The sequence below is a fragment of the Erithacus rubecula genome (genome assembly GCF_903797595.1).
Source record: "Erithacus rubecula genome assembly, chromosome: 3".
Taxonomy (NCBI): Eukaryota; Metazoa; Chordata; class Aves; order Passeriformes; family Muscicapidae; genus Erithacus; species Erithacus rubecula.
The window spans coordinates 99,530,790-99,544,781 of NC_136689.1; the positions used below are offsets into that span (position 1 = coordinate 99,530,790).

The following is a 13,992-nucleotide window of genomic DNA, read 5'->3' on the forward strand; positions in this document are numbered from 1 at the left end:
GATGAGTAACCAGAATAATGGGAGGAATCCAGAATGAGAGTGTTCATAGGCCACACCTAACATTTGGCACTTCTTACTGAATTCAGAATAATCCCTATTTCAAATTTCTCCATGAAAGGCTTCCAGGATCAGATCCTTCTGAGAGAGGGTATGTTTGATCTTACACATGTGCTGATGTACAATCTCCTCTATGGCTTTTCAACCTCAGGCATAGTGCCTACTGACCAACACTAAATAAGGACAGTTGAGTTTCAGAGTGCAGCCAAACCACTTTTCCCTGTAAGCAAAGCACCACTCATTCTGGTATCTGTGTTAAAAGGTTCATCATACAACTTCAAGGATGTATCTTTCCTTACCCAAACGTTGTGCAGCTATTTGTTGTTATTTAAGTCATCTCTTAAAATGCAATCCACTCGGGAGTTACTTGCTGTTCTCAAATTGTTTCCCAGTGAAATGAAACAACTTGCCATTCTCCTGAAATGTTTATCTTATCCATTCTTCTCCCTCAGAGTTTATTTTTTCTATACTTCAGCACACCCATCAGTCAAATTTCTACTCAGAACTGAATTAAATTTTTGAATAGAGAGAGAAAAGATAGCCAAGCTGAAAGACAGATGCAGAATTCCCTCAAGGATCCCTAAGTGAAAAAGAGATGCATGAAGTCACTGAGAGGTGTAAAGAACTAGATACTGGGATGTCAAAAGTATTATGAGATACAGAATAAAAATCTGTTGAACATGACCCTGAGATCTAGTGCTTTGCTGAACTCTTACAAAGTTATGCAAAAAGGCTCCAGATGAAGTAGTGTAAACAGTACAGATAAGCAGAAGGAAAAGTCAGAAATGTGAAAATCTGCAACATCAAAACCTAAACTTTAAGTAGTTCTATTGTCACTAGGAAGAAACAAATAATTTCAGAAATCCACTCTCCTCCAACTGCCACTCCAACAGAAGACCAGATCTGTCATTACTCTGGAAGTGAGGTAGGCATGTCATAGCCTTCCAAAGTTAGGTGAGATAAATTTCACACACTTGAGATGGAATATGTTATATTTGAGACAGGAACTGACAAGTCTTTTGTGGTAAGGACACCTAGGAAAAGCAAAAGTAATGAAGAATGTAAGAGCTCTGACTGTGGTTGAGACATCATCAGAAGCTCTGATGGAGACAGTTAATTGTTTTTCCATGTACTGATTTACACCTGCAGGTATTACTTGGAAATACCTGTGTAATATTTTCTTCCATGCTGATCAGTTAGTTAAAGGCTAAATGAAGAGTTCTTAACACATCTGTGATCCTCATCTCTTGGCTATGCATGAGTAATAAACATTCACCAAAAAAGAATGCATAATAAATGGAGGTATCGAGGCTTTTTAACCCACATGCATGACAAGCTTCATTTCACACACAAAATATTCAAACCACCTAAGAGGAAAATGAATATGAAAAGTTCCTTCCCACCCTTCTGTTCAATAGCCTGATATAATCACAAATAAATTTCAGGAAAACTAAACATTATTTCAGATTCTCTCTTTTTGAGTGCTTTAGGGCAAAATTACCTAATCTGCACCATTAATATCTACAAACAAAATCCAACCAAATAACTCTCAAAAAATACTAGATATACAGAAAAGACTGAAAATCAACTATGCTATGTTCTGCATCACAAGATGAGACATACATTTTGCTTCTGCATGGAATACCTGTGTTTTTCAGGAACACTCAAGCCTATAGAACCTCCCAATGCTCCTCCTACCTTGCTACATGAACAATACAATTAATGTGTGACAGCTGGGGCCAAATTCTTGCTGCTTTGCTCATATACACAATCCCCCAGTCTTTACAGGCCAGATTCTCCTTTCAGTATCTCTGCTGAAATTTTATGGTAAGTCAATTCTCTTTTCTTCAGATGTATAGATTAACTAGGTCATAACCTACCCCAGTGGGAGCACTGAAAAGACCAGCACCAGCAACATTATTCTAGCCTGCACAATTGAAACGTGCTCTTGCCTTTTCCCATTAAATCTAGGGCGAGTTGTGTCATAATGAAAGCAAAAGTAACAGCAAGCTCACATGATATTGCTAGTTGTTTTTCATTTAATTTGTTTCACTCTTTCATGGTAATGTTTCTTATATTAAAGAAAAGAAGATTTCTATAGGCTTTCTGCTATAAATATTCCCTGGTTGGGCAAACCCACAATGTTTCCTGTAGATCTACTATGTTCAATAAATTCAGCTCACTTGCATCAATGCAGAAAAGCATTACCAAGTTTTACATTATTTGAATTATAAAATTTGAAACCTTTAAAGTTACAAATCTCTCTGAGAACAATTAGTGTCATGCTGGTCATTTGACTAACATAACTGAATGTTGCAAGATTAACATTCAAAATAGAAGCAGAGGTATGATCTGTGTCATGTATACCAAAAGAATAATAATCATGTCGCCCATGTAAAATGCCGTGAATTATATTTAATAAGCAATAGCTTACAATCTGAGTCCCTAAGTGTTGTGTAATTACAGAATTCAAGCTCCAGTTCTGAGTAGGAGCTCTTTTCCCTGTCTACTTTTAGGACTTAGCACCTACTAATCACTATTAAATCACCACTCTACAACTTTGGGGCAAAGTTCATTGTTATTTATGAAAATATTCCTTGCTACTTTTGACAATTATAATAATTCAAAACACAGCTTAAGTGTAGGGAAGGGAAAATGTATCAGCATGCTGACCCAAGCCCTTGGGTCCAGAGCATGGAGGAGCTCAAAGAACTCTACAGCTCACTTTTGTGCTGCCCTTAGCCTGGGAAGGGTTTAGCTGATATCACACATGAGAAACCCCCAGGCTGCTCACACCTGTGCTGATTAGTAACAGTGCCTTTCAAGTTTAAGAAGCGCTCTAAGAAGAGCTATTGACTTTACACCCAAGACCCCTTCCTATAGAGAAGCTGCAAAAGAGCTGGCAGAAACAAGGTGGCTCCTCTTCTGGCAACACAAGAATCCCTACAACAGAGTCCTAAATATGTTTTTTGTGTTCCTTCATGCTCCTATGTGCCATAAAACCTTGAATTTGACCTTGAGCTTTGAACCGATCTTGTATTACTCTGTTACTGATAGCAATGAATCTTAAAGGACATTCACAATTCATCGAGGCAAACTGATCCTAAAAATAGACCTTAACGACTATTTCTTTTGAATTAGTATTCTATGTTAACTTATTGTCTTTCTACAGTGATGATGAGAAGTCTAGTATAGAGTAAAAAACTGTTTGCTGGTCGTGGAGGAATGGAAATCGCAAAATGAAAAAAACAGGTCAAAAATTTGGGTTAATCTCTCTTGACAGCATACAAAAAAGATACTGTGATAGTTTCAATTTATTAAATGCTAAGTTAATCCTTTAATAATGTAGGGTAAAACACCTACCAAACTGCACAAGCATGTAAGTATGTGGGGAGTGCTGGTCTGAGAAAACCTCTGCTTAAAAAAGAAAGGATGCAATCAGTGTTTCATTTTCCTGACTGATAGACTGTATTTCCATGCAGATTACTGCAAGTCATTTTAATATTAATTTCAAATGTGATTATGATTGCGTGCTTTGTTCCAGTGTCTCGCCAGACCAGTCAGGAATTTCCCCAGCTGACACTGGCACTGTGTACTCTATATAATGAAAAGGCAGCTCTGCTCCCCAGCAGCTTGAGGAAATGCTGGGAAGGAGCTGATGCATCCCCAAGAAACAGGGGAAAACATTGATATAATTGAAATGGTAGAATACCTGTAAAATAGTCGAGGTCTGTGTGATGGTGGTTCTTTGTGGTTGGCTAACCCAGCTCCTGGACTGGATGGACTAACTCTATTCCATGGATGTCCTATCCCCATATGGAGGAGGCAAACTGCTCACCTTTCCCCCGATCATTTCTTTGAGCTGTTTTCATATTGCCAAGACTCTCTGATATTGGGACTTGCAATGAGCAAAACAAGGAGGACCCTCTTTCTCCTTGATGAAAAAATCTTTACACAGAGTTGCAAAGATGGTGGTATCAACTTTATTTTTTGAACATATACAATTTTAAATTATCAAGGCTAAAAAGCTCTCCAATAATTACTGTCCTAGATAAAAAAAAAAAAAAAAAAAAAAGACAGGAGAAGCCAGAGGTTATTGATTCATTCTAATATTCTCTTCCTAAAAACAAGTATTTTTGCACGCATGTAGTATACTTTTAATGTAGTATAGAACAAAAAACAAATTTCAACCCCCTCTCCAATATGCTTTGGCATTATTTCTCATAAGCTAGTGCTCTCCCAATGACTCCAGATACTGATTTGAGGCCAGAAGATAAACTATTTTATGAACTTTACAAAATACACATTCACATAATTTTCTTGGATTTTCAATTAAACAACAAAAATAAGTTCAAAAAATAAGAAGATTTTAAGTATTAAACAATTTTAAACATATGGCTCATTGGAGCTAGTGTCAAGCAGCTTTGGGATGGTCTCCATCTGAAAGAGCTTATATCATACAGCAGCCAGAGAAGCAGAAGGCGAACGACCTGAAAAAACTAATTTTTAAAAGAAGTAATCTCAATTATTTTGGGGAAATACTGCACTGCTTTTCCCTTCCATGCAAGTAGTTTGGGAAATTTTCCTGATTAGCTTTTATGTGGTTTTGTCCTCAAATAGCACACAAACTTTTTTGCAGTTACTTGCAGTTGTCTTGTATCAACAAATCAAAAGTGAAGGCAAATAACATGGCTGAATAGCTCCTGCTTCTTTTAAAACCAGCTGAGAAGTCAAGCACAGAACATCTAAAAGAAAGTGAGTGACATCTGCCCCTGAGCATGGTTCATAACTTCCAGGTGTGACCATCACAGGCTTCCTGCAGTATGTCACAACTGACCCGGGAGCGATTCACATTCTGTCTCATCTAGTTTCAAGTTTTTCACCAGATGTCAAATAAAAGACATGTATTTATAAAATTGTTAGTGCAATTAATGCCTCAAAAATAAAATATTTCAATGGAGAATGATAGTAAGATAAACTAGTAATTCCTTTCATTAATTTTTTCTTTTTTTCTGAAAATCTTGTTAATCTAAAAATATTCATTCCCTTTACCTTTCAATCACTTGAATTCATGGCTGTGTATTACTTTACCCAGGCAAGCATTCCCAGAAATGTGTATGTCTGCTATAATTAATTCTAAAAGAAGAGCAGACATGCAAATTGCCATTCACTCTCAGCAGATTATCTAGACCCAGACTTGCTACACAATGAAAAGCAAAGTTGCCCTGATTGTACCACATGTCAAATAAGCTGGATAAATCTAGTACACAGTGCAGTTTCACTGTGTTTGATGTAGGTTTGTAAGGAATTAAAACATATATTTTCTCAGCGAGGATGATTTCTCATGGTTCATTCTCAATGCTGTTCTTTTCCTCTGCATTTGTTATCAAATCATCATTAATTATACCAGTCTCCACCATTAATCATATCAGAATTTCTACTACCATGGGAAACAAGCAAACAAACAAAGTATATTGGGCTAAGATTAGAAAAAAAACAACCAAACCACTCACCCCTCTGAGAACAGTGGCCAGATTTGGAGTGATGCTCTTACAATTTTCCCAGCTATTAAACAAGATCAAGGTATTAATTCCAGCAATAAAGACTCAGGAAACCTTGGCATTTAGCATAATATACAGTGAAGCATATGTAGAAAATGCATATCAGCTCTTATTTTCATTAATGCAACAAATTAGCTAATTAAAATAGCTAAATAAGCTATTATTTGTATCTTGAAAATGGACTTTCAGGCTTGAGCTATTGTTCTGACTGGAATTCATTCTGCTAGCAGGGTGTAAGTTAAGACAGCCGTGAGACCATTCTGTACTTCTGCTACTCTGTGCCTAGGAAATTGTAAAGCAAAATTACTGGGTAAAACCTGAAACCTATGCAAAATGTCTCTCTTATACTTTGAATACTATGCTAAGAATCCTTTTCATATTTATCTTTTTTATCTGGTGTTCAGATTGCACTTATAACAAGTAAGGGCCTTCTCTCTGATTTTGTTTTGTTGGACCTTTAAACTGGGAACTGCAGGTCTGTATCTGGAACCCAGCAATGTTACAATATCTCAGAGAAGTACACCAAGTACCTTAGGTTGTCTTTTGAATTGCTTTTGGACCTTGAGCCTGCTGAGGGCTGAGATATATTAACTTGGCTACACATCTCCTGGGTACCCAGCCAGCCTGGGATGGAACATATTCAAGTGGATGCACTAAAACTGATGGCAGTACTGATGTACCAAATTGTGCCTTGACAAGGACCAGATAAAGGTTATCATCTTATGCACAAACAACCTACCAAACCAAGTATATGCTTTTAAATTTCGGAGAGGAGAGGAGAGGAGAGGAGAGGAGAGGAGAGGAGAGGAGAGGAGAGGAGAGGAGAGGAGAGGAGAGGAGAGGAGAGGAGGGGAGAGGAGAGGAGAGGAGAGGAGAGGAGAGGAGAGGAGAGGAGAGGAGAGGAGAGGAGAGGAGAGGAGAGGAGAGGAGAGGAGAGGAGAGGAGAGGAGAGGAGAGGAGAGGAGAGGAGAGGAGAGGAGAGGAGAGGAGAGGAGAGGAGAGGAGAGGAGAGGAGAGGAGAGGAGAGGAGAGGAGAGGAGAGGAGAGGAGAGGAGAGGAAGCAGGGAAAAAGAAAAGGAAAATAGAAAAGGATATGGGAAAGGTAGAAGGGGAATGGAGGAAAGAAAAATGAAGAGAGAGAAGGGAGAAAGGAGAAAAAATTCCAAGCTCAAATACACTCTTTGCAATTCCTAAAAGCTATTTACCTTCACCACAGTTTAATGATAAGTGCACAACATCATGTAGAAAGTTATACAAGTAAGGCAGGAGCAGAGGCTGCCAGCAGTACTTAGTAGTCAATGCAAACAGAGAGTTACAAATTCACTCAGGCAACCATTAAACTAGACCATTAGGGAAGCTGCCTTTTGCAACCACTCCACTTCTGGGAACATAAAACTCCATATCAGCTATAAATAAAATAAATACTTCATTAAAGCCCCCAAAGCTTTTTTTTTTTTTTTTTTTTTTTTTTTTTTTTTTTTTTTTTTTTTTTTTTTTTTCAACAGGAAGAATCTGTAGGATAGGTAGGGATACATAACTTAGCAAAGTAGTTTGCTGTGAGGGATTCAGCCTGCCATCGTACAACTGGTTTTTAACACATAGAGCAAATTAAGATTACATCAATAGCTGCCATGGCACAACACCTTCAGAAGTTTTTCATCCAAGAACATGTTTCTTGTTTTCCAGGATTTGGCCTCACCTACAACACATTTTGCTAAGAGTTATTTGAAAACTGTGAATGTGATGATAGCCCAATCACTCAAAACTTTAGCAATGAAAATATGGCAAAAAAAAGGGCTGTTGTATAAAGAAGATAGCTAAATAGAATGGTTTAGTTTGACAGAAATAGAAAATATGACTCAGATAGGGAAAAAAGTTCTTTGCCCTTTAAAAAATCAGTCTTGTTCTTCCTCTCTCTCTTGCACAGGAGTCTTTCAGGAAGAGTCTGGTGATGCTGCATTATTGATGTGATACAGGTCTCCAGTGGAAACAGATGTGATATGTTTGGTTTCCTCTGATAGCCTGGGCTGAACACAAAGCAAATTACTGTATGTCAGAAGACTTGGGTTCAAAGCACATATTTAAAAGAAGTTCTTAAATAATAAATCTTAAATTTCAAGCCTGTTGCATAACCAAAAGTTATATATGTACTAAAAAATGTGTCCCAAATGATTTTGCTGAGACAAACTGCAAATGACATTAAAATGCATATGTGCAGCTTAAGGATTTGTTTGGTCTCAAACCAGGCACTGATGGTTGGAGTGAAAGATGCAAAATAGCATGGTCTGGGTGAACACAGAATTGCAGAATTGTTGAGGCTGGAATGCATACAGTTTAATTGAATATGCATAACCTCTCTGACAATTTTTCCAATCTGTGTTGGAACCCTTATTTTTAAGAACATAATTTGACAAATATTTTCATTATTGCCCGTTGCTTTCTACTAGTTTTCCAACAAGAGGTGACGTGGACGTAAAAGAAAGCTGGTTTCACTCAGGCTAGGTAAAACTTCAGCTTCAAGAAAACTCTAAGGCTACTGTACAAAACCCCAGGTTTTCAGCCCAGCAAACCCTTCTATGTACATTCAGGAGCAGCCCCAAGGCACAGTATGAGTTTTCTGTATTTACTGAAAAACCTGCCCAAGATTAGCTTTTCTAGATGAAAAGTGAAGCTCCTGGTGAACCTCCAGCAAGACTTCACTAAAGCAATCAGCAGCAATCTCGTCCCAAGAATAAATCCAGCAGTGTGAAGGGACGGGTTAGATTATGTCTCACTAAAGTGATATCTTCAATTTAATCCCTTTTCAGAAAGTACCTCAAAAGAGAACATTGTTTCCCATTCTCTGCTGAAATAGAGAGATTCTGGGTGATATCATTGATGGATCTCAGCTGCCTCTTTCTTCTTCAACCTCTTGCTTCATCTTTTCACTTCCTTCATGACTTTCACCCCACGCAAACTTGGAGGGGATAAACCCCGAAGGCTGGAGATGAGCCTGCCAGGGCGGCAGCGGCGGAGAGGAGCCCGGGGTCCGTGGCGGCGCTCGGGGCGGGGTCTGAGCGGGCGGGGCCGCGGGGCTGCGGGGCGAGGCGGCGGCGGGCGGGCGCAGGTGCGCAGGTGGCGGGGGCGGCGGCCGCCCTGCCGCAATTTCCCTGTGTCACGGCTCCCGTCGCTTGGCAACGGCGCCGGGTCCGGCCGGCAGCCGCGGAGCCGCGCTCCGCCCGCAGCGGCGGCACCGGCGGCGGCTACCGGCGGGAGGGCGGGCGCGCTGCTGCGGGGGGCGGCCCCGCGGCGCGGAGGATGCGGCGCGGCGAGGGGGCAGCGCTCCCGCGGAGCTGCCTGAGCAGGCGGCCGGCCGCGGCGGGGCCGACGGGGCGCCCGGCGCTCGGCCCAGCCCCGCCGCCCGTCCGCCCGGGGCCGTGAGCGGCGGCGGGGCGGCGATGCTCGCTCGGGCTGCAAAGTTTCTTCCCCAGGGCGGCTCGCCCGCTTCTCGCCCGGACTTCTCCCCGGCGCTCCCCGGTAAGTGAGCGCGGCGCCCCCGTGGTGAGCGCGGCTCCGGCTCCGGCGTGGCTCGGCGCTGTGCGGCGGCGGGAGCTGCGCGGCCGGACCGGCCGGAGCCAGCGGCGCCCCGGGGCCGGGACCGGGGCCGGGCGTCCCGGCAGCCGGAGCCCGCCGAGTCCCGAGCCCGGGGAAGGAGTTAAGCCGGGTCTTGTTACTACTGTTACAGCGGCGTTTGGGCTTTGCCGAGCGAGGTCGCGGTGCTCGCGGGTCCGGCTGCCGGGGGAGGTTGGGGGCTCGCAGTCCGTTCGTGCGGGATGCGGCTCCAGCCCCCGCCGCTCCCGTCCGGATGGTTCCATGGCACTGTGGCCGCTGGCGGTGGCCGTGCCCTTCTTCGCCTGCCGAGCGCTGCTCTCGCCATCGCCGAAAGTAAGTGCCAGGCGATGCCGGACTGGGAGCGTTCCTCGGAGCTGATGACCATCTGTTATTGCCGTGGAGAGAGACGGGCAGCTGGCTAGTGGGGCAGCAGAAAATGAGATCAAAGAATCGGCAATTACAGCAACACATGCCCCGATAATTACACTTTTGCATCAACAAAATGTCCTTTTTTTTTTTTTTTTTTTTCTATTTTTAGTAAATAGTTCAGAGATAGAAAAGAAAATCTCTGCTCTTTGTTTTGGGCGTGCAGTTACCTCGGAGAGTAATTTAACAACGTCCTTGCTGACAACACCCATCTTTTTTTTCTGGGGAAAACATAAACAGAGTAAATGGGACACAATATTACTGCATATGTGGCAATTCTGGCATTAGAAGAGAAAGGAGATGAGATTTAAAGGCTGAACAGTGAAAGAGGAGCAAGGGAGGTTTTTTTTGGTGCTTACTTAATCGCCTTTCAGTGCAATTAATTGAACTTTGTGAGTCGTATTATATTCAGTGATGTCATCTTTTGCCCTGTCAAAGAAAAAAATAATAGGATGCTCAGAAAGAGAAAAGGGGGAGGGGATCCTGCTTCTCGGTAGCATGAAGAAATAGGTTCCAAAAAGAATTGCATAGTGCAGAAATGCTCCTACACGCTGTGTTGTTTAGCTCAGATCACGGGAACAGAGAGATGACTTCTGATGGTCCAGTAAAACAAAAGCCACAAATGCTCAGTGTTTAGTCCTCTGCCAGTTTCCCTGCAAGCACTCGTTAGGGTTTCCCCGGGTGACTCATGGGGTTTCACTTTTCCTTTAATAGGATTTGACTTTCCATCTCTTACCTGCCCGCCATCTCCCCTTTCTGAGGGCGGGGGAGAGGGGGTTGAATTTGTCAGTGTTACATAACAGTTACCTGGAACATCACACATGTTCCCAAGCTAGGGATGCCTCTGGACCACAAGCGAGAGATGAATTTCTAATATTGCAGATCAAGTGCAAATGGCTGGGAAAAAACTTTCACAAAGCACCACTTTCCAGTGTTTAAATGTTTCCTTTGTGCATTTCATAGTAATTCCTTTCCCTCTCATTTAAGCAAGACAAGTAATATGTTTAATCCTCCCTCCAGTAATGTGTAAGTAGTGTAGTGAAACAAATTATATCTATAGATTGTATCTGTACTGCCTTCCTGTTTTTATTTCTCCCATCCCATCAAATCCTGAATGACATCACTAACCACAGTCAGTGTGCACTATAACCCCAGAACCTATTAGGGAGTGGGGCTTGGTGTTTTGCATACTTCTTCTGAAATGAGCAAGAGGTTTTTTTCTTGTTTACTCAGTAGATACTACTAGGTCTATCATTTACCTGGAGCATAAAGTAATTAACTAGCTGTTTGGCAGGAGCGTAGTGGGACACATGGCTGCTCTGATCTGTTGGTCTGCCTGTTTCTTTCTCATACACAGGAGCTGTGTAGGCAAGGGAGATCTGTCTGTTGGTGTCAACCTGCATCCCACTTGCTCAGGGTTTTAATTGCCAGGGCTTTGAAGGAGGAAGAGCAAGTAGACACATCTCTTGTACTGCAGGTCTGTCTGTGGTTCTCATCCTCTTCTCTTCTCCCTTTCACTGCAGGAGCTGGAGTGGCCGTGGGGGGCAGTGCACTGGTAGCCAGCCATGATTGCCACTGGAGGCCTCCTGAGGATCTCGGCCAGGAAACAGGACCCTTTGAAACCCCAGAGCCAACTCCCCAAACGCAAGCGCAAAGCCAGAAGGAAGCGCAAGAATGACGTGGTGGTGGTGAAAGGCAAGCTCAAGCTGTGCTCCCTCTCGGGGTTCATCGCCCTGTGTGGCATCCTGGTACTGCTGGTGGGCATCGCCTTGGCTGTGGTGGGCTACTGGCCAAAGCCCAGCCAGGTGTACAGAGAAAGCAGCGTTGGCAGGGGCCGGCACCCAGCGCCACAAGGCGGCACCCACCCGAGCCGCTCCCAGAGCCAGGAAAGGGTGCGAGCGGGGATCCGCCTGGAGTCACCCCCTGCAGCCAACACCTCCGCCTCTGCTGCCAGCGCTGGCTCTGTCCCCACGTCCTCCTCCCCACAGGCCTCGGCGGGTTTCCTTTTCCGTCTGTTCTCCACCTACTTGCATTCGGACAGGCTGAAGGTGCTGGGCCCTCTGATCATGGGCATCGGCATCTTCCTCTTCATCTGCGCCAACGCGGTGCTGCACGAAAACCGTGACAAGAAGACCAAGATCATCAACCTGCGTGACCTCTACTCCACCGTCATCGATGCCCACAGCCTGCGGGCCAAGGATGGAGGCACCCCGGCCTCGGCCCCTCTCAATGGCTTTGTCACCTACATGCACTCCCGGGGCCTGGAGCTGAAGCCTGGTGGGGAAGGCCTGGGTGCTGCAGCCATGCTGGCCAAGAGCTCCTGGCCGCCGGGTCTGGGTGTCTCCCTGTCCCCCCCGGATCTGGTGTCCTCTCCGCGGCGTTCCTCCTCCTGCGGCGCCCCGCAGGCGCCCGGCCTGGCCGAGGCCGTGTACAGCATCTGCCGGGAGCATGCTGCCCTCGCGGGCCGCGCTGCCGCCAGCCCGCCCTGCAGCCCGCCCGGCAGCTGTGAGCGCTGCAGCACGGCCAGCTCCATCGTCGGCTCCTCGCTGAGCACCTTCACCCTCCTGCCCCTGGGGCCCGGCGGCGGAGGGGGAGGCTGGCAGAGACCGCCCGGGGAGCGCAGGGCCCAGGAGATCCCACGCGGGGAGTTTGAACTGAGCCTAACCGACCTCAGCAGCAGCCACATCAAGGGAGGCTGTGGGACAAAGAGGCACAAGCTGGTTCTCAGGCGGCAGAGCACCAGCTGCTTGCCTGATGCCAGGTGTCCCCTTTTCCCTGAGCCACCTCGGTCACCAGCTGTCAGGAGGGTCCTGGAATCCAGCCTTTTGGTAAAGGCATCTCCTAGCCACTCTAAATCTCTAGATCTGGGGGGATCACCCCCTTCCGCTCCTCCTGCCATCACCAGGACGGACTCCCAGAGCTCCCAGTCTGAGCCTTCCAGCAGCAATAAGGGCTACAGCCACTTGGAGGAGGCGGGCACCTCCTTGGAGTCAGTTGCCAACACCGCAGCCAGTAAAATTCAGGACTGTGAGGAGGAACCAGTTGAGCAGACGGACCCCCTCAAGGCTACCAGCAGAGAACAAACAGGGGAGCAATCCCAGCAAACTCAAAGACAGTACACAAATAAAGAGAAACTCTTTATGATTTCTAGGTCACATGCTGCATTAGGGCTGGAGGATGGGGAGCTGGAGAGTACGGGCATCTAAATAAAACAGAGATGGCAAGAGGACACCTTGCATCCCTCCACACCTTCCCTGCTTCTTCATCTCTTGTGGACTTAGGAAACCAATCAATATCCAAAGAGCTGCACTATGTTACCCTTGAAAATTGAATTCCATAGATCCTGTAGATGACTTCAGGAAGAAAAAAGAAAATCCTTTCTGTCTAATCGTGATTGTATGTTTCATGCAAGCCAAATTGTATTAAATATCCACAGTCCAGCAAGTTCTCTGGATCAGATAATACAATTTTGGATGGTATAGCTGTGCACTTTACTGTTTTGATTTTTAAGTGCCCCTTCTTCTCCTCTGATTTCTTTCTTGCTGATTTGCCACTAACTGCTTGAAAGCTGCAGGCACCTTTTTAAGCTCAAAAGCAACGTGGTCTTCAGAAAGAAAGCTGAGCTCTCTCTTTGTTTTGGTTCAATTACTAAAACATTTGCAAGGCCTTAAGGATGATGTACCTTGACAAAGAATGAGTTTGTTTAAATTCTGGAAAAAAAAATGACAGTTTAGAAGAGACTGGAGCAGAACAGAGCTCTGACGATTTAGTTAAAACCATTACATTCCTGAATCCAAAATACATATTACTACATGATACTTTGTCAAAGTATTATTACACATGTATTGACTAATAGCATTAAAAGATCTTTTTTAATAAAATATTTACAAAAAAAACTTACAAAAAAATTCTTTATTTGGTAAGTAATTACAGATATCACAAACTGTTTCATTTTATACAGTGAAAGATTATAGAAATGCTATGAAGCCAAAGGCTTGCTTATACTTTTAAGGAAGTAATGAATAATTTATGTGTAATTTCAAAATAAATATTGATTCAGTCATTGAGAAGCCACGCTGTAATTCAACCAGCAGATTCTGTCTCCATTTCTGACAGTTACTCTGTGACAGACAGCCTAAGAAATGTGAGATTTTGACATCCTAAGGGAAAAAATGTTGTAAACATTTGATCTCCTGTTCAGATTAGGTTATTTTTGTGAGATTAATCTTGAACTGCATCATCTTCTTTCTGGATTTTTCAGTTCCCTTATAACTTGCATTATGCCTTTCTGCTGTTGCTGTTCCTCTTAGTGAATACATGTGCTAAGCTTAATTTTAAAGCATAATGATAGCCCTGT

At 44.0% G+C, this 13,992-nt stretch overlaps 1 protein-coding gene across 1 annotated transcript; it reads left to right on the forward strand.

Annotated features, from left to right (window-relative positions):
- The first annotated feature begins 8,696 nt into the window (after positions 1 to 8,696).
- On the forward strand, positions 8,697 to 13,548 carry TMEM200C (transmembrane protein 200C). Its single transcript, XM_079300770.1, has 2 exons — positions 8,697 to 9,134; positions 11,159 to 13,548. The coding sequence occupies exon 2, from the start codon at positions 11,201 to 11,203 to the stop codon at positions 12,839 to 12,841; it is 1,641 nt and encodes a 546-aa protein (XP_079156896.1). The 5' UTR covers positions 8,697 to 9,134; positions 11,159 to 11,200; the 3' UTR covers positions 12,842 to 13,548.
- Positions 13,549 to 13,992: the final 444 nt, after the last annotated feature.

Coding starts and splice junctions, on each gene's coding strand:
- TMEM200C (XM_079300770.1), top strand. CDS start 11,201: ATGATTGCCACTGGAGGCCTCCTGAGGATCTCGGCCAGGAAACAGGAC.